Source organism: Canis aureus, chromosome 7, assembly GCF_053574225.1.
Source record: "Canis aureus isolate CA01 chromosome 7, VMU_Caureus_v.1.0, whole genome shotgun sequence".
Classification (NCBI taxonomy): Eukaryota; Metazoa; Chordata; class Mammalia; order Carnivora; family Canidae; genus Canis; species Canis aureus.
Window position 1 is genome coordinate 48688438 of NC_135617.1, and position 21642 is coordinate 48710079.

The 21642-nt window shown below is 38.5% G+C and overlaps 1 protein-coding gene across 27 annotated transcripts in view; it reads left to right on the forward strand.

Moving 5' to 3' along the window:
- Window positions 1-21642, forward strand: part of DST (dystonin) — a 480488-nt gene that overhangs the window by 277974 nt on the left and 180872 nt on the right. For all 27 annotated transcript variants that reach the window (XM_077903540.1, XM_077903549.1, XM_077903545.1 and 24 more), the window contains one exon: window positions 11837-12003. In XM_077903540.1, the coding sequence (XP_077759666.1) occupies window positions 11837-12003 (167 nt within the window). The remainder of the gene's footprint in view (window positions 1-11836; window positions 12004-21642) is intronic.

A 21642-nucleotide genomic window follows, 5' to 3' on the forward strand; every position in this document is an offset into this window, starting at 1 on the left:
TCCTGTAACTGCCTAATTAGCTTAAAATTTTGTCAGCATTTTAGATCAGAAACAACCCCTGGGAATAATCAATTCTTGGAGCTTGTATTGGTTATTTACACCTTAGTACAAGTACATTTCTGAGACATTATTGATAGTTGTTTTGGTATGAGAGAAGAAGAGAACGTAGTGCTGGAAGCAGATTGGCTGCTCTGTAGTAGAAAGGTTGTCAGTTGAAGTGTTGTGTTTAGTCTACTGAGGAATATTTCTGTGACCCCTGACCTTCAGTTTATGTGAGAGATCCATGGGGTGTATCTTCCTCTGAAAACGTGTAGAGTTCTATGTGCCAGCTGCTTGGCCAGTATGGAGACTGAAAAGTGAAAAGGGCTGGACTTCAGGGGTTAAGGCAAAGGTGGGGGGTGCCCTTTCATGATGTGTGTGTGTATAGTAATTTTTTGCAACATGTGGTACACTGATAGGAGGCACCCACTGTGGCTACTGACCTAGAAGAAAAATTAGTTTGAGTTTTAAGTATAGATTTTTCTTTTTTCTTTTCTTTTCTTTTCTTTTCTTTTCTTTTCTTTTCTTTTCTTTTCTTTTCTTTCTTTTCTTTTCTTTCTTTCTTTTTTCTTTTCTTTTCTTTTTTCTTTTTTCTTTTCTTTCTTTTTCCTTTCCTTTCCTTTCCTTTCCTTTCCTTTCCTTTCCTTTCCTTTCCTTTCCTTTCCTTTTTTCTTTTCTTTTCTTTTTTTCTTCTTTCCCTTCTTTCTTAAAGATTTCATTTATTTATTCATGAGAGATACAGACAGAGAGAGCAGCAGGCTCCCTGCGAGGGGCCTGATGTGGGACTCGAGGCCAGGACCCCAGGATCATGCCCTGAGCTGAAGGCAGATGCTCTACCATTGAGCCACCCAGGTGTCTCTAGATTTCTTTTTTAAGTATGAAGGAGAAACTTCTTGCAGATGTTGGACTGGAATTTAGGAGACTTAAGTCCACACCGTAGGCCTCCTAGTAGCATACTGTGAGATCCTGGATGAGTTGTTTCACTTCTTGTTGCTTTAGTTTGCTCACCAGTGAAATGAGGGGGTCCTTCAAATGGCTTTGCATATCTTCAGTTTGAGTTCCCCTGATTCCTTAATCCTGAAGTATATTTATAGCTTTCTGTAAGCTAATTATCTTAGTTCTCTTTTTTTATTTATTTTTTATTTTTTTAAAGATTTTATTTATTCATGAAAGACACAGAGGGGGGGGGGGCAGAGACACAGGCAGAGGGAGAAGCAGGCTCCACGCAGGGAACCCGATGTGGGATTCCATCCCCCATCTCCAGGATCACGCCCTGGGCTGAAGGCGGCGCCAAACCTCTGAGCCACCCAGGCTGCCTATCTTAGTTCTCTTAACTTCAGAGATGTTGTCTTTTCCAATGTTACACATAAATTATATAAATAGTAAATTTGATTAAACTTTTTAGTCTTTTCAGCAAATTGTAATTATTTTAAAAATAAAAATATTAAAGCTACATTATTTGCCTTGTGTAGAAGAATAAAATGCAAGCATTCTTTTTTTTTAAGTGAATCTTTTAGGAAATATTTGACTCAACTTTGCAAGTTGGTTGTTCTTGTGTTCACAGTGCATGCCAGAACCATGACAACATCTGTAAAAATAGGGTGTTCCTGCCGCCCAGTTGTCTGGTGGCATTGACTTTGCTCAGAGGACTTTTCATATTTACAGCCTCAGCTGACCAACACAGTGAGGCAGTTGCAATTCATTTAGCAGTAAGTGGGTCATCTAGCAGTATACTGCGAATGAAATCAGAGGGTGCTATGAGATGGGATAGGTTGGCTTGTTTCCTTTCATTGGAGGGACATTTAGAGATTCTCTGTTGTGTCAAGTTCATGAAAATTTTTAAGAGAAATGATGCAGATGAAGCTAAGTTTCACTATTTAATGTCAGGTTCTCACTGAGTAGTCTCTGGGCTTGTGCTTGTTGCTAGGTACTTTTGTGCAGTGGTCCGGGGTTCTATTATTATTGAAAATGAGACTAATTGGAAACCATTTACTTTTCTAAAATGACAAGTTTTACATGACATGATAGGTTAAAATTCATTCATATCAAATGAAAACATGGACCATATTTCTGATCTTTCCTCCTTTTTCCCCCCTCCCTCCTTCCCTTCCTTCCTTCCTTTCTTTCCCCCTTTCTATTCAGCAGATAATGAGCACCTAATCTGTGACATGTTGGGCAGAGTATGAGGAAAATGTTTCAAGGGGAGAAATAGCTTGAATAGAGGACCTTGGGAGAGGGGGAACATGTGGTTCACATGGCTTGAACTTCATGTGGTTTGATCATAGAATAGAAAGGGAATGACTGGAGTCTAGAGAGATCAGCCAAGAGTAAGCCTTAACCCTGTGGCTGCAGAATCAAGAACAACCTGAACTGGCATTGGAGAGTAGGCCAAGACTTGGTGCCATGAGACTAGTTCAGAGACAATTACTAATCCAGACACTGAGGCTTAGCTCCAGAAGTGCAAGCTCTTTTGAGCCCAATATTATTCCAGGTCTCTCATGACTGTGTCTTAAGAGATGACATTGGTATTGACATTGGAGACGAGAGGTGATATTCCAAACCAAGGATAGTTGTTACCTCAACTCAATAGTTGGTAGTGGGAAAAGAGAGAAAACAAGGAATATAAGACCCTCTTGTTCCTTAAAAACAGTCTTGGGACAGCTAATATATCCATGTTATTAGGTGCTCATCTCCTCCCTAAGAATGTAGGAGACTAGCAGATGATAGCATGAGAGGCAGGATGAGTCAGTACACATGACGAGGTTTGAGCAACTCATGCTTTTATTTTTTGAGAGTTCTAGCACTGGTTTCTTTGGCTTCCAGATTGCAGAAGCAAAACAGTCCATTTGTTTTCAGATATTGATTGTGTCTTTGAGCTGTTTGTTGAGACTATGGTTCATATTGCCTGACGGTGTTCTAGGAGGCACTTGGTCAGATGGGCACTATGAAACAAAGTTCATCCCTGAGTAGGCACATACCTGGTTATACCACAGTTAGAACTATGTGAATTTGGGTTAGGCTTTCTTTCTTGTGTTTGAATTCTGTCTGTATCTCTTTCTTTCTTGTATTTGAATTTTATCTGTACCTCATCCCTGACCCCTCCCACTCTCCTAGAGCGCCTTGTACCTTCTTTTAGTTCCAGTTATTATTATTTCAATCATTGTGTGTTGTCTTAGCTCTGCTGAGAGGGAGAAGGGAAATTATGTAGTAAAGTATCAGTGTTACGCGTAAAGGTAGAGGTAATGTGGGAAAAAGATGTGAATGTAGGAAAGAGTATGAGACCACTGCTTTGTTGGTAGTAATTTTTTTTTAGGCTGAGGTTTTTGATTTTTTACTTTCACTTTTGATCTTGCTTATATGGAGTGAAAAGATAAAACAGAGATGGTGATGTCTTTATTCTTAAGGCTCAGGATCCTGAACTATGATTTCATATATTTGGTATCTGGATTCTTTTTTAAATTTCCCTAAATGGCTCAAAATAATTTGGCTAAAATAGATAGCCAGGAGCCATATTTCTAATTCAAATGGCTTTGAGGACTTCATATGTAAATGATTAGATTTTTCTGAGCATTTGTTCTATTTCCAGTAGGAGCAATACTTTTAGAATCCCTATTGGAGAACCCATTTTCTAATTACATGACCATGCAGTTTTTGAGAATGCCTTGTGTTGAGTATTTTTAAAGCCTGGAACTATTTTTCTGTAAACCAGCTTTTGTCAGGGCTCTGGAAAATACTTGCACTTCACATAAAAATCTTATAGAGTCTTCTTTTTAATTTAGGTTTGGACTATCTTGGAAGACGAGTACACATAAATAGAATGACAGTAAAAGGCAAATTACCCTTTCTTGCTCTAGCTATGTAGTGACATCAGCACCTTCTGGACTTTATGGGAAAGAAATAACATTTCCTCTGTAATTCAAGTGAAATAAAGATTTGGCCAATTGAATGTATGTATAGTTAGCAAAAAGTATGTGAAAATTGGGTATTTTTCTATTAACTTGTTTCAACTAGTTCAGTACTATTTCATGTGGGAATTGAACTAATAATATCTGATAAAACTAAAAGTAAATTTAACCAGAATCTGTGATAAACTACTTACTGAAATATCACATTTAAATCAGGCCAGGAAAAAAGGTCAGTGAAGTTGCTTAGTTGAAAAATTAAAGAAAGTAAGGCCAAAGAATTATTTCAACTGTTAGTAAAATGGGAAGCTCCTCAGAGGCAGACCAAGACAGGACAGTTCATATGAACTTCAGATTCTCAGTGGTGAGTCTCAGTTCTAGAAGAAGGTGGAAGCTTTGCTGAGCCCAGTACCGTTCTAGACCTATGATGATTGTCTTAAAAGATATTGTGAGATTAACATTGGTGTTCACTTGGACTTGGGATATAAAGACATTTGAATTCAAACATTTTGAACTCCTTTTATACTCTCCTTGAACTTGGAGAATACTAGATTTAGATGGTTTTTATACAGTGCCAAAATAAATGTTTTGAAAAATGTTGGCAAATGTGTCATTTCTATTGTGTAAATAGTAAGCAGAAAACACCTATTTGGTCCAATGACATTTTTATGGGCACATCAGTTTTATTGGTTGGAGCTTGCCCATACACTGTAGGGAAAAAGCCTTTTCTTCCTATATGGAATCTTGAAGTTTACAATAAAGCAGAAGTGAGCAAGGATATCCTGGTTGCCTGAATGAAATATGTCAAAGATTCCCTAGGTGCCAAACTCAAATCACAAACACATATGCTCATGGGCATTTATTGTCTATTACGTAACAGACAGTGACTGAGTTAGACACTATAATACTAAGATGAATAAGATACTGTTATTTTGCGTGTATTTGCTCATGTATTAGAGGGAGAGAAGATATATCAACAGAGAGTAATGATACACACCATGTATTGTTATAGCAGTACGCGTGGGCTGCTGTGGAAGCACAGGGGTTGGTGGGATGTCTCTTGTAGACCCAGGAGGTGGAATCAGCTGGGGCTTCCTCAGAGGAACAGAGGAGGGAAGGGCTGGAGAGGGGTGGCAGCTGGTGAGGGTGTTCTATAGGTAAGCAGTAGCATGAATAAATGTGGAGTGTTCTGTGGAAATGTATTCTTACTGAGGGAGCAAGAAGTGGTTCAGTGTGGCTGGAGCATGTGGAGTTTTTTTGGGTGTGTTGAAGGGATGTGGGGAGAGATGAGGCTGCATAGGACTGTGTGACCAATTGAAGGTAGGTACAGACAGAAAAAGGCATCAAGAAGGACTTGAGGGTTTTTGGTTTGGGGGCAACTGGGTAAATGATGGGGCCATCCTCTGAGCTATGAATACAGAGGAAGAGCAGTATGGAGAAAGAGAAATTCCATCTTTTCTACAGTGAGTTTGAAGAGGCTGTGAGACAAAGCACAGTGGAGCCAGATAGATTCAAGTTCATATTTTACTTCTAGTTTGTGTGCACTTGAGCAAGTCACATAACCACTTTGTGCTTCATTATCATGTATGTTGTGATCATGAGATAATATTGGGGAAGTGCGTAAGCACACTGTCTGGCTCATTGAAGTGCTCCCTCCACATGTGGTTAGTTTGACTATTTTGAGACATGTTCATTGAATTCATAGGTCTTGAGTTCAGGGGTGAGGTTTGGGAGTCATCAGTATGGGAGGGGGGACACTTGAACCATTGTAGAAGATGAGATGACCCAGTGAGAGGGAGAAGAGAGGGGGGCTGAAGACCGAGCCTGAGGAACAGCACTAAAGGAAGGGTGGCAGAAAACTGAGAAGGAAAGGCCAGAGAGGCAGGAGGAAAACCAAGAAAGACTGATATCAGGGAAGTCAGGGAGGAGAGCCTGCCAGTGACCAATGCCTCAGAGAGATCAGGATTAGAAAATGGATAGATTGGAAAGCAACCCTTGAGCTCTTCTTCATGATGTTTCTCTGTCATTGGACTGGAGGCTTCATGAGGGTGGTTGTATGACCAAGTGCCCAGTAGTGTTACGAACAAACATTTATGAGTGCTTATTGAATAAGTGAGACTAGAGAAGAGGAGGTATTGCTCACAATATCTTCAATATCTCTTCAGGCGCTGCATGACCTCCCTCCTTTTGTGACCATCACATCCTCTGTTACATTTCACTCTCTGATTTCCTTTTTTAATTGGGAAAATCGAGTCATGAGCAGGAACCTCCCTCACTTTGGTCACTGCTACTTAGTTTTAGTGGAGTGATTGGGATGGAAGCCAACTCACAACAGATTGAGGAGTAAAGATAATAAAGATTAAAAAAATACAAAAATAAAATCTATTTAAAAAATACATAGTTTTTTTTTTCTTTTCCCACTTGCTTTACTGGGAAGAGAGAGAGGCAATGATAAGTAAAGAGGGAACTGAATTTATGAAGCTTGTTTATTTTTATTTATTTTAGGATGGAAGAGATTTGAGTATTTTAAGTACTGAGAGCAAAGCCCCAGATAAGGAGGGAATGATTGATGGAGTGAGACTCCCAAGAGGCAGCAGGTAGAAGGATTCTGAGCACAGGAGAAAAGGAGGTTATATGGAAGCCAAGTTTGTAGGTAGCAGAGTGGGGAAGGGAGGGATTGCTAGTGGGGTTGCTATTTTCTTTATAAAGAAGGAGATAAAAAAGTGATTGCTAAACATAAGGAAGTAGTAGGTTAGGGAGTTTCTTGCAAATGGTAAAGAATATTGAAAGTGATATTGTGAGAGATGGAAAAAGTGGCCAGTCAGGACACCAAGAAGTGCAGGTTTCTTAGAGATGCTTAGCTGAATTGCAGACCTGGAGTTTGTGGCAGCAGCCCACAGGGTACTATGGTTTTGTAGTGGAGCTTATAGCATAGGGCAAGAGTATAAGAGACATACAGCTGACTTGATCAGGATTGGGGTGTGGCCAGGGGGTTTCAGGGCAAGGAGAAACTGGTGAGGGATTTGAGAAAATTATTTGAAGTGGTGGATCATGTAGTGCAGGCCAGACAGAGAAGGAGGTGAAGACAGAAGAAGGCTCTTAGAGTGGGATGGAATCAGACAAGTCAGGGAGTCTGAGATGTTGATGAAGCCAGATAAGTGGTTTAGCTGGCATTAGGGCATGAAAGTAGTAGAAGAAAAGGAACTCACTATTGGAAGTTAAATGTCTGAGGTGGGCTAGTTCTGGCATAAGATGATGAGTTCCAGGATGTAGCAGTAGGTATGGAGAGCATGGGGGTGCAGTGCAGGATGGAGACAAGTACATGCTATCTTCAGTGGTGTTGGATATTTGTGAGGGTGGGTTCAGGGATCATTTTTAAGGAGAAGAAGAAGGTGGTAGTGCAAGAGTGGCCTGTGGTGTAAAAATGAGGTCTTAGTACCTGTGGGTCATGGCTGGAAAACTTGATTGGGCATCACTGGGGGAGTTGGAATTCACTTGCCCTGCCTGCAGGCCTGGTGGTGGGTGGGACTTGACTTGAGGCAAGAGGGGTAGACCCAGTTCAGTAAAATGGTACAAGTGGTGTGAGGTCCTTAAGAAGTAGGAGACTTTGTTTACCACAGAATAGACATTTCTGGAAAGCTGGAGAATGGTGTCAAACCGGGTCAGGAGAGATGAGGCAGGGATGAAATACAGGCACGGGAGGCTCAGTGACAGGAAGAGCTTGAATTTGGGTAGGAGCCATTAATGACCTGGATGTGAGGCATGAGGGCTTCGAGTTTCCCAAAGGAACTTGGCTAGAAAGGATTTTGTTTGTTTTTGGTGCTAGCTGACAGATTGTTGGTGAGGAACTTCAAGCAGCAAGTACGACTAACAAAATTGTGGTGGGAGAAGCTAACATTTATAGAGGTTTCTACATGCCAGGCACTGTGCGAAGCATTTGATGTGCATTTATTTTATGGAATTTGTAGAACCATTGAAGGAGGTAAAGATGATGTCATCATTTAAGTTTTTAAAATGAAGAAAATGAATTTTAGAGAGATGAAATGGATGGCTCTGGGTCATAATCCTGTTAACTATCAGAGTTAGAATCTGAACCCAGGTGGCATGAATGCACACCTCTGATCTCTGCATTGCCTCCAGGATTTGAAGGGAGGAAGCTCCATTACTTCCTGGAATCAGACCTGACTTGTCACTGACAGAGGATTCAGGCTGATTTGCTGAATGCGCAGATTTTAAATCAGGAGTCATCAGTGACAACTGCAGATGTAATTTTCAGAGTTCAATTTATTTTTCATTTGGTTTCAGTTGCACAGTATCATGAAAAGTTTAATATGCTAAGAGAGGTAGTGGTTAACGGCAATAGGACATTTTTAAAAATACCTTGAGTTTCCCTGTGGGAATAATACTCAAGTAATTGGAAATAGCAGGAAAAGCTAAAAATGAGTCAGTGTGTTAGTAGTCTTTGGTACGTTAAAGTTTGCTTCATAACGTTTGAAAATCACAGCTTTTTAAAATAGTGTATGCATTTGTAACAGTCTGAAATAATGTGTGTGGAAGTAACAATCTGGAATTCATCCTTTGGAAACTTATTTAATTAGACTGTATTACTTTCTCCTGGTTGATATTTAGACTGGTTTGCAACCTCTAAACTCCCCTTCCTTTAATATCCTTTCTCAGGTGAAATGCTGTGCCTATTAAATTTACCTTGTAGTTCATATTTACTGACTTCCCTCATGAGTAGGTGATTCTGTGAAGGGTCTGGCATGGAATATTCTTGACCTGCAGAAAAGAGTACCTCCCTCTCTCCAGCTACCTCCCTTTGCTTTATATGGTTGTCATTATCACCCATGTAGTGGTGATAAGGGTTGGGTTTCCAGAAGCAGTGGATCTTAAAATTCTTAAAGGCTAAGTAAGAGGAACCTGTTGTCAGATTTTACCTGTAGGCTCAATTTTCTCCTTCACCATTTCCTAGATTTGTTTCTATGAACCCTTGTTTTTACAGATTTTTATTTGAGGCAACAAATTTAAAAACTTTATTTCTTACTTCTCTTTACAGCAGGAGAATTGGGAGAGTTTTGCCTCCCCCTTTATCAAAACAAATAATAAAACCCACAATGATAAAATTGCAGACATTATGCTGTGCTTGTGTTGTTGAATTTTCACAGTATGGCATGGTTACACTTACCATCATTATTCTGCAAGCCAGAGAATGAACTTAAAACAGTTGAGTAACTGGAATATAAATGGTGGAGATGGGATTTAAACTCCTGGAATGTGCCAGAAAACTCTCTAGCATAATTTTATTTATTTATCTCCAAAGATCCTATTTACCTATCTATCTATCTATCTATCTATCTATCTATCTATCTATCTATCTATCTATTTATTGAGTGCATTGGGAGGGGAAGGGCAGAAGGAGAGCGAGAATTCCAATCAGACTCCACACTGAATACAGAGCTGAGGTGGGTCTCCATCTCAGGACTGTGAGATCATGACCTGAACTGAATGAAATCAAGAATTGGGAGCTAGAGGGATGCTTGAGTGGTTCAGTGGTTAAGTGTCTGCCTTCGGCTCAGAGCATGATCCTGGAGTCCTGGGATTGAATCCCGCGTCAGGTTCCCTGCATGGAGCCTGCTTCTCCCTCTGTGTCTCTGCCTTTCTCTCTCTCTGTGTCTCCCATGAATAAATAAATAAAATCTTAAAAAAAAAAGATTTGGGAGCTTAACTGACCTGAGCCATCCAGGTGCTCCTCTCTAGTATAATTTTGGATTAGAGTAGCAGTTGGAAGTTAGAAGAATACTGATTTTTCTCCTCTTTTTTCCACATTAAAAAAGAAAAAAGGAATTTTTCCTGTATATTCTGTGTAGTGTGTTCATGTATGCACATAGTTCTTTTCATGTCATAGAGACCAGCACAGATTCTTAGGAAAGAAGATTAAATTGAGACACTGTGGGGGCATGTCAGTCGATTAAGCATCTACCTTCGGCTCAGGTTATGATCTCCAGGTCCTGGGATTGAGCCCCACATCCCACTTCTGCTCAGTGAGGAGTCTGCTTCTCTCTCTCTCCCCCGTCCCCCCACCCCATGCTTCACTCTCTCAAATAAAAATCTTAAAAAAAAATTTTGAGACACTGTACTCTACCTTAAAATGATCTGTCGAGGGGCACCTTGGGTGGCTCAGTGGTCGAACATCTGCTTTGGCTCAGGTCATGATCTGGGGTCCTGGGATCAGGCTTCTTGCAGGGAGCCTACTTCTCCCTCTGCCTATGTCTCTGCCTCTCATTGTGTCTCTCTTGTGAATAAATAAATAAAATCTTTTTAAAAAAATAAAATGATCTGTCAAGGAGCATATCTCAGAGTGTGACGGAGAGCAAGCTGTGCAGGGCATGGCATTTGTGCTGAATAGTGGGCTAAGGGTGTGTGTGGCCCCCTTGTCCATGTGGTGTTGTGTGGGGCTGCCAGGCCTGGTGTGGGCTTTAAGCTGCAGCCTGCACCAGGCCCCCAGTTGGCCATGCCTCCGGCTCTTGTGGCAGCTGGGAGGAATAAAGGGTTTCCTGTTTGAGCCTAGCACTGCTGCATGGGAAAGGCTTTCTTCAGTTTGGGTTTTTAAATTTTTCTACTTTCACTTGCTTGACTCTGCCTGTTTTGACCTCTGACTTCTGTGTTGTTTTTACAGTAGGACGTTAGACTGGAAAGAGTCTTAAACATGACCTGCTTCTACCTCCTACCTCCTCATTTTATAGATGAGGAAGTTGACTCACAGACATAAAATGAACTATTCAAAGTTATGGATCCTAGTGGCCAGGACTAGAAGCCAATCTCATGACTTTAGTGATTTTTTTCCTGTTATAAAATGATTTGTGACTCCCTCTGTATTGCTTCCAATTCCTTATTTACTTATCCTGATCCTGGCTTCCCGCCTGTCTTCTTGATCCCTTGGCTTCGCATCCTGCCCTGATTAAGAGAACAGTTGTTTGTTGGTGTTAATCCCAGCTTTAGAATCTCTGTGTGACCCCTGGTAAAGTCACTTTGTGCCTTAATGTCATTATCAGCAGATTAAGTAGGACTCTTATTAGAGAGGATCTTGAGGAAATGTAAATCATGTGAACTGGTGACCTGTTTTATTTAGTGGAAGGAGACCTTTAGAAAATTTAATGAAAACAAAGTGTAGGGAAAAGGGAAAAGTCAATTAATACAGATTTCATGTTGAGTAAGCTGAGCAAGGACTCATGAGAAAGAGACTTTAGGTCAAATTGTTATATAATGGGGCAGCCTGGGTAGCTCAGCGGTTTAAGCGCTGCCTTCAGCCCAGGGCGTGATCCTGGAGACCTGGGATTGAGTCCCGCATTGGGCTCCCTGCATGGAGCCTGCTTCTCCCACTGCCTGTGGCTCTGCCTCTCTCTCTCTCTCTCTGTTCTCATGAATAAATGAATAAAATCTTTTAAAAAAATATTATATAATGTAAATTGGGGACCTTCTTTGTTCTTTACATGGAACACCTGTTGGATCAAATCCTCCTCTGCAAGTGGTAATATAGATTAATTTGTAAGTTTTACTTTGATCCATTTGAACTTGGAAGAACATTTGGTTGAGTTGTTTTAGCAGATCTGATTAGTAAAGGAGAATCTCATTGAAAATTAGAATTTTCAGTGCTTGACATTTTGGCATAATAAAAAAACTAGATGCTTGGGTTAAATCCTACTTTTTTTTTAATCTGTGAACCTCCTTGAAACTCAGTTTCCCTATATGTAAAATGGGAAAACTACACTTAGCTTTCCAGTGAGAATTATGATGATTAAGTAAAATAAACACTTGTGAAGTTCTTGGCACATAGTAGGTTCTCAGTCGGAGCTAGCTTTTTTTCCTAATGTTTTAACACTTTCTATTATGTTTAGATATCTGATATCCATGTTACTGGAGAGTCGGAGGATATGTCTGCTAAGGAGAGATTGCTACTGTGGACACAGCAGGCAACAGAGGGTTACGCTGGAATACGGTGTGAAAATTTCACTACCTGCTGGAGAGATGGAAAACTATTTAATGCCATCATTCATAAATACAGGTATGGAATTTGTGGGGTCTTTTTCCTTAGACAGATATGAAAAGTGTTTCTTCCATTTCCAAATTTTGAAATAACCTTTTATTGTCACAGAAGCAATACATGTACATGGCAGAAAGTTAGAAAATACAAACCAGGCACAAGTAGAAATAATCACATTCTTGTTGCTCCCAGATCATCACTCTAAGCTTCGTGCATACATGCAGACATACCAAGCTATAATATGTCTTTAGGTTTTGCTGGTAACTTGGCGACAGTAAGCTCTAATAATACAGAATCTTCAGGTGGATGAGCACAGTCATACATACAGAGAACTGATGAGTGGAAGGGCAAGAGTTTAGTTCAGATTTAGAGCTCACACTTGTCCAAATTACAGTTCTGCTAGGCTTGTTATCCTAGTGAGTAGCTGGGTTCAAAAGTGGCCAGCTTTGGGGTGGTCAACAGTTTTCTGGTAAGAATTATTATTATTAATTTTTAAAGTTTATTTTATTAATCACTATACCCAATGTGGAGCTCGAACTCACAACCATGAGATCAAGAGTTGATACTCTTCCAATTTAGCCAGCCATTTGCCCCATCTAGTAGGAATTACTAAAAACTCAATCCCAGGTAACACTGACCTAGAACTTACTAAGCGCCAGCCACTATCCTGAGCAGCATTTATGTATATTAATTTATTTACTTCTCACAGCATCCCTACAGGAATATTATCTTCAGTTAAAAGACAAAAAAATGAGGCATAGACTAAAACTTGCTTACATTTACACAGCTAGCAAGAGACAACTTTGAGATTCAGAGCCAGGACCTCTGGATTTTGACTCCAGGTTTTTATTGTCTTATAAGGAGCTAGATCCCCAGAAAACGTTTACTGGAAACAATGTATTTCTTGATCTCAGTTACTTTTCTTAGTTTTACAAAAATTACATCATGTTCTCCAAGAACTGTCTTCCTAAATAGACTAGGCTGAAGCTATAACCCATTAGACTCACACGCTTATTTGATAAAAATAATTATTATATAGAATACTTAATATTTGGTTATCTTTCTATATGTGAGGCATTCTGTTCAGTGCTTTCCATATATTATCCCATTCAGATCTCCCAACAGTCCCACAAAATGGGGACTGTTATAATCCCACTTTTATAGGCGAGGAACCTTGGGTTTGCCAAGGTCATGCTGCTAATTAATGTATTACAGAGCTAAAATTTTAATCCCGGTCTACTTGATTTAAAATCACATTCTTCAAGTCAGTTTCCTTTCGCTTTCTTTTTTTTTTTTCCTTCATCCCCTTTTTCTCTCCCCTTCTTCTCCTTCTGTTGTTTTTATTTTGGAAATTTCAACATGCGTAACACTGTAATGAATCTCCCACACATCCACACCCAGTGCCCCTTTAAGACACTGTGGTGGTCGGCTTCCTGGAACAACATTTCAGTAGAGGTAGGTAGAGTTGGCCTGATTAAAAAGAAAAAACATAATCAACTTGCCTACACATGTTGAAGATAAAGTACCAGATCTCCTTGAGTAACAGAGTGCCAAGAGGGTTTAGTGGTTACAGAAATTTCAATTATCACAATGCACTTCTCATGTGACTTAAAACATGAGGCTATCAGAAGGCTGCGTAGTTGGGCACATTTTATACCTGGCATTATAAGATCTTTTTGCCCTTTGAATAAAAATATTTGGATTGTTGTACCTGAAAGATTTATGTCATGATGCATCTTTGAGGGTGTGTTCTTTTCTCTTTGAAGTATTTTAAGTAGAAGCAAAGCGTTTAGAAGCCAGCTGAAATAATTGACTTTTAAAAACAATGGTTTCCAGACATTGTCTCTTCATTACTTGTGAAGGAGTAGAAGAACAAATTAGTATATGCATGCTGTACGTTTTTCTCCTAAGTACTTTAATAAGTCACTATATCAGAGATGGTGAAATTTCCTAGGGGAGTTTAATGTTATAGAGCTCATATAGTTTTAGGAAAGAATTTGGATTTTGTGAATGTTACTTGCTTTGAATTTTTAATTTGGCAGAGAGATCATTTAAAAAAATTGTTAAGCTTTAACTTTGAAGTTCAGTTTCCCAGTTGGCTTTGTTTTTCCTTGTTAGAATTCATGGTAAAAAAAACTGAGTATCAGGTTTAAGTGCTCACAAGATTTGTTTGTTGCTGAAGTTTGTTAAGTTACCCTGTACCTCATAAAATATTACAGTAGCCTTTTTCACTAGAAGATAACTTTCATGTGTAGAACAGTATTCTTAGCTAAGATCTGCAGGCTTTTTACTTAAAACATCAAGTACTTTTCTTCTAGCATTTTAAGAATTAAATGGATAGGGTTGAATTACAGGTAGTTCTCAGTGTTGAATGTATTAACATACTCTAAAGGGAAATGAGAAAGTTATAAACAATCACTATAAGCAGATTTTTGGTTATTGGACAGTAATAATCATATTTAGAGAGTAATGTCTAATTTATAATTGTTTTTACTTAATAATTATTCCCATAAATTTTGCTGTGTATTTGAATTTGCTGTAGAAACATATCCACTTACTTGGGCTTGGGATGTATTTTTTAGATAAAAATTTATTTATTTATTTGTTTATTTATTTATTATTTATTTATATTTATATTTATGAGAGAGAGAGAGAGGCAGAGACATAGGCAGAGGGAGAAGCAGGCTCCATGTACCGGGAGCCTGACGTGGGATTCGATCCCGGGTCTCTAGGATTGCGCCCTGGGCCAAAGGCAGGCGCCAAACCGCTGCGCCTCCCAGAGATCCCAAAAGTTTTTTTTTTTTTATATGAGTTTAATTTGATTTATGTAATAAAAATGATCTGAGGTGACTCATGGGTGGTTTTTACTCAAAAACCAACTCTAACTGTATGGGATACTTGGTTGATAAGGATCTTAAGAGGGAGTGGAGGTTTAGCAGGAAAGAGCCTTCAGATTGCTCCCGTGGCTAGAAGGAGGGATGTGGTGCTCCTTGGAAGCAAATTTGCATGCTCTAGAGAGAATATGAAAGATTTCTCTGGAGATTAGAAGGAAAATGGATACTGTTTGTCACTTAAAAGTAAACCAATATTATTTGTAGTAACTGATCTTGTCAGATTTTTGTATACATATCTTCTAAAGATTTAGAAATACTAGTATAAACTGGGAACAGAGTAATAGCATCCTTCAGATTTTGTATTACTGTAAATACTATCAAAAGTTAATCAAGTACATTGATTTGGATTGTCCAGCATATATTTTTATTAGTGCTCTAATATAGACTATGACTTTTAAAGTTAATGTTTGTTTATACTACTAGTAAGCAGTACTATACTAACATGAAGTAAAAATGAAGAGAAATTTTTATCATAACACTAATTTATAGATGATCCCTAAAGTTAAAAAGAAATTGTCACATAGAAGGCACCCAAGAAATATGTGCAGACTGTTGATGATGTATCAGTTTCTGTATTAGCTGTTTTTATATATGATAGCTTTTTAAATGATCACAGTCCTATGAAAGAGATGACATTGTTTCCATTTTTATCTTTGTATTAAATGATCAAATTATTGAAGAAACTGGGGTTCAAAAAGGAAACTAATGTGCTCAACGTGACCTACCTTTTAAATGATGGAGGTGACTGCTCTGGGGTCTCAGTCCTCAGAGGCTTCTATAACTACTTATTATAATCCCCTGCAGGCAAAGTAGGTATCAAGAAATGGAACTGTTGACCTGAGCAACTGGATAGTGCAGTGTTGAAAACTAATGATATTTAGCAAAGATTTATTAAAATTCTTGATGAATTTAAGAAATGAGGGATGCCTGGGTATCTCAGCGGTTTAGAGCCTGCCTTCAGCCCAGGACGTGATCCTGGAGTCTTGGGATCGAGTCCCACATCAGGCTCCCTGCATGGAGCCTGCTTCTCCCTCTGCCTGTGTCTCTACCTCTGTGTGTGTGTGTGTGTGTGTTTGTGTGTCTCTCATGAATAAATAAATAAATAAATAAATAAATAAATAAATAAATCTTAAAAAAAAAAAGCAATGACTAAATGAATAGTACACTTATGAATGCCAACTAAAGATCTTTGTCCCTTGTAGGAAATTAATGAGGAACAACGTTAACTGCATAACAGAATTAGCATTCAACGAAAATAGCATTGCAACAACTCGTAACATAGAGGAACATTGTGGGTATTAAAGGAGCATTAAAATACTTAGCATAAGTAAGAGGAAAAGATGAACTATTATATAGTTTTGGTATGTCATATTATCCTAAAGAAGTGAAAAGCCTAGATTACACAATGGGTCATAAGAATGATAAAGTAGTAAGTATGATTTAGTGGAAGAGTTTACAAAGGATAGTTCTATAGGATTTTTTTGTTGTTGTTTTTTAAGAGAGAGAAGAAGCAAGTGTGTGCAGGCAGGGAGAAGGGCAAAGGGAGAGGGAGAGAGAGAATCATAAGTAGGCTCCACACCTAGCAAGGAGCCCAACTCTGGGCTTGATCTCATGACCCTAGTATGACCTGAGCCAAAAATCAAGAGTAGGACAGTTAACCGACTGAGCCACCCAGGTCCCCCTATAGGACCTATTTAAGTAGGTCAGTGATTCAGATGATAACTATGCTTATCTTGAGCATAGTATAATGTATAGAACTGTAGAATCACTATGTTGTACACTTGAAACTAATATAGCTAATATAACATTGTCAACTATACTTTAATGAAAAATAAATAGGTTAATAATACAAACACTATGTTTTTTCTATTAATTCTGTCTTAGGAAACTTAGGGAACTTCTGTCTTAGAAAACTGTTGCTAATTCCTTCAAGGAATGTCTCTTTGTTATGTTCAACTTTTAATGGAAAGAATTAAAATAATGAAATAGCCATATATCTGTACTAGTTTCTACTTGTTTTGTTTGTATAGTTTTTAAGTTTTCTTTAAGGCATATTAAAATCTTTTCACTGAAAACCACAACTAGTGAAAGATCTCAGGTAAATAAGCCTCACTCTTGACCCTAACCTTAATGTTCACTGAAAAGAATAATGAGGGGGAAAAAAAGCAAAAAACAAAACAAAACAAAACAAAAAAAAAACAAAAAAAAAAGAAAAGAAAAACAAGGAAGACTGGATTTGATGGACTTGGATCAAAAGGATATCACAAAAGCATTTGATGAGTAAGTAGCTCAAAAGCTAGAGAAGTAGAATTAACTGAGAATCAGCAGCTATGGGATTCTAAACTCTAGGATTAATCACTCTGGTAGAGTTTGGATATAGAGGACTAAAATTCCCATCAGTAGCACACATTCTTCATAGTAGGTGTTCCAAACAGAGAATTCAACTGATTTTTTTCTGTGTTGTTATTTAAGAGTGTGCTCAGGTATCACAGTGAAAATGATTTTTTTTTTCTTTTTGAAAGAAAGAAAGCTCTGACTTCTAGCTGGAAATTCAACCCCTGACTTGTCTTAATTTATCAGTCACTACACGTAGATAGCTGCCCTAGAACATTGATGAAAGCCAAGTTCCAGAACAGCACTCACTGTGAAAACATGTATACCTGAGCAGGCTTAAACACGAATGTGTGCCCACAGGCCAGAAGAACAGTGCAGAATGTGCCTTAGAGCTGGGCAAAGCTAAGGTGGTGGGATAGAAAGATGCTAAGGATGTCAAGACTAACGTGTGTGTGTTGGGCGGGGGCGGGGGGAGATGTTTTGCAAAGAGATTATTTCTGCTTACCAGTATCTGTTAGTTCTAGTCTTATTTTTAATTTATGCCGCCGTTCATTCATTTAAATTTACCTGTGAGCCCCTGGACTTCTTTTCACAAGCATGTCATTTATATATTACTCAGGTAAGACTCCACTTTTTTGAAATAAATGGTATTCAGGAGCATGCCATTTAAATATTTTCTAATTAGGCAGCCAGGAGTTGTTCACGTGTCTGAGTGTAGTTGGAAAGCAATTAATTTGTTCGTTGTTTGCATTTTGAATTAGAGTTTAATGGCACCTCCTATTTCATTATATTAAATGTTTAAAGATGCTGTAATTGGGAAGATTAGGCTATAAGGCTATAGTCCGAGTCTTGTTTAATAGTCTGACCTGGGGGCCTGTGATTCAGCCACAGGCTTGGATTCAGTCACACCTTACAAGCTAAACTGGATTGGACTGGTTTAATACTGGGAGGAGGCCCTTTAGGGCTTGAAATGTTCCCAAAGGAAGTTGCATTAGTGTTGATGAGGTGATTTTTTCTTTCCTTCAGAACCAGGCCTGCCCTTAGGCTGCAGAACCCAGAGGTATGAGGGTGTGTATGTGTGTGTGCGTACACACAAGTATGGGCTCTACTTTGTGTGTGGCCATAGGCTAGGCTTAAACACAGAGCCCTGAAGCTTATTAATTTTTTGAGAAGTCACAAGTACTTCAGTTTGTGACTCAAAATCAAATTGCTTATTTACCTAATCAAATAAACTCAAAACAGTTGAATTCTCAGAGCTCACCGTGAAAAGCTGGTACATTTTATAGCAGTTTCTGCGGTAGGTATTCCTTGCCACAGCCCTACTTTTGTTGTATATGGGATTAAAAAAAGAAAGAAGAAAGAAAATGTAATACATTAACATAATACAACATTCAAATAGAATAAAAAAGTATACATTGAAATGTGATTTCTTTCCTCAAATTCCCAGTCCCATTTCCTAGAGACAACTGTTCATTTCTTCCAGAAATTTTCTGTGCATGTACAAACACTTTTTTTGAGGAGGGGGGAAGGGTCAGCTTTGTTGAGGTATAATTTACATAAGCACTGAATCTTGAACATTATTATAATCTATTCTAAAACACAGTTGAGAGAAAGGCATATAGGTTATTTCATATTTTTATTTCTCCTTATTTTGGATGTCTTTCCATATCAGCAGAAATAGGTTTACCTTATTATTTTAAAATGCTGCACAGTGTTCTAATTAATGTATGGATGTAACGTTATTTAATAGCATTGTGTTGATGGACATTGTGGTTTTTGCTATTAAAAAGTGTTGGACTCTATATGTATCTTTGAGCAGATGTGGGAATGTGTTGGTTTGATAAGGTCCTAGAAGTAGGATTTCTAGGTCAAAGGGTAATACATTTAAAATTTTAGACCTATATCTGAATTGTCTGCTAGAAGAATTGCATTGAAATACTCCTTCTGGGCTGTTTCCCTTCCATGATGCCTTTAAGAAACATTCCCTTCCTTGACTTGTTAATTGCATTCTAGCAGATCTAAACTCCATTCATTTTTTTCTATCTTTTTTAACATTTATCATTTTATTCATACAGGTTTTTTGTGTTTTTGTTTTTTAGCTTTTAAGCTATGTGCCAGAGCTGAACTTACAGGCTTATGTTTCCCTCTGTTATGTGTGCAAGCTATTCATTTAAACATGTATGTGTTAAGAGTTTAGGGGGAATATGATCAAGTAACTTGGCAAATTTCAGAGTGATGAGTTTAGTTAAGAAGTTAGAATGCCAGCAGTGGGAGCTTTCTGGAGATAACATATGAGAGAATGCCTATCACAATGCCATAGATTTAGGAAGTATGTAATAAATGTCACATTCCTTCCCTACTGATGTACTGCTGCTGACCCACTCATTATAGGGCACGTGGCTGTAAAGCACAAGAGAAACAACTTTGATGGAAGACTCCCCTTGCTTGGAAATTTGATATATGCTTCCTGGCTCCCTTCAGCATTCTCATATCCTTCTCTAACACTAAGGTTTCCCTTATGTTGTGGGAGCAGATGACAGTGTTCTGTCCATTTATTTTTCTTAGAAAGGTCCATTTGTTTTGTTGTAATACCACGTTTTTTGGGACTCATTTTCAGATTCATATTCATATTCTTTGTTATTTTGTGATATGAAGTGGTTTAATATTCTATTTTTTTTGCCCGAGGGGAAAAAAATCAGTTGATTTATCTCCCTTTGGGGGGTGGGTATTTATCCTCTGGTGACTAAAGTTTACTTAAGTTCACTAAAATATAGGTATTGAAAGAATTACTTCTCTATCCATGTCAATACTATTCTCTGTATTTGTTAAAGTGTATGAGGCTGTTATGGAGTTAATTGTTCTTTATGAATTGAGACTTGTAATTCATTAGGTATCTTTTAATTTCCAACGTTAGATTCCAGTCTTCAAGTACTAACAAAGCTCTCTGTAAATCATAATGTTTTTCATTCTTTGCTTTCTGTCTTGCTGTTAGAGAGTCATTTTGTAGAAAAAATAGGAAGAAAACTTGAAATAAATTGAGGTATCTGGTTTTGAGAAAAGGATAAATTACTTCCATGCCTTTGTTTCTTTCAACAATATGTGCCCAAATATGAGCATAAAGGAATATCTACACCCACTTACAAAGCTGTGGGTGGATCTCTTGTATGTTCACATTTATTTGCTGGGGAGAAGTGAAAACCATATTACAGATTTGGAGTTTTTTTTCCTGCCGAGGGGAGGGGGGCCAAGGTGAGATGCTTTTTGCACCAGTAAGAACTGTAAGACTGTGCTAAGCCTGAACATGATTGAATCCAAACAGTCGTCTACAGGAATTTGTTATGGTAACTGCTCTACGGTCATAGGATAAATGAGGCATATTTAATGCATATTGTTATTGTGTGATCTATCGAAGAACAAGTATTGAGTAACACATGTGGCTTTCTGCATCTATGTGTGATTAGTGCACAGTGCACAAGGCCAATACAGAGGTTGTTCTAAGACTGATTTCCAAGTAAATGGAGTGTTTGTTTTTTTAATTTCCACAGAATCCCTTTCAGTTCCTTGTGTGCTACTATGTACCAGTTTTCCAGCAAAGCCTGACCCTGTATGTGCCAGATGTCTGCTTTGTCTGTGCATGTACTCAAGTAGGGAAGCACACCAGAAAAGGTCCTACTTCAGAGCAGACTGGTTTCACTATGACTTCATGACTACCAGATTCAAATGGTTTCAACCAGTAGTCTTTTTCTGCCTGTGTTAATTCACCCCTTTTTTCCCTCACACTGCCTTTTCTTCCCTCACTGTCAACTGATGATCTGTACTCCTGCTCTCAGACAGTATTAAAAAGCTAGCAAGTGAAATGTCTTTTCTTTTTGCTACCTAAGACACAAAGCTGCCTTAGTTTGCATCCACCTGAGCCCATCTTTGCTCCTATTTCATAGAGGAATCCTCTCTCCACCTGAGGCCTGTACCCCACTTCCTGTGCTCTGGATCCCATCTCTGCCATTGCCTCAGATACCTTCTTTCTTATTTCATTAAACTTTTCTCTCTCCACGGATCTTTCCCTTTAGATTTCAAGCATGCCAAAGCCTCTGCTAATAAAACAGCAAACAAAACTTCTCTCTTAACTCTGTGCTTTTTTCCATCTACTGTCTTACATCATTCCTTTCCTTATAGGCCAGACTTCTGGAAAGAGTTGTCTGTACCCTCTACTTTCATACTTCACTCCATATTTATTCCTCACCCCCATTGTAATGTGGCCTTTGGCCTTGTAATCCACCAGAATTCTTCTGAGGTCATGAATGACTTCCATGTGGCTAAATCCAGTGGATATTTTTCAGGCTGCATTTCTCTTCTCAGTGTTTGGCCCTACTGTCCATTCTTTTCTTCTTGAAATACTATTCTTTTTTTCTTCAGCTTTTATGGCACTACAGTG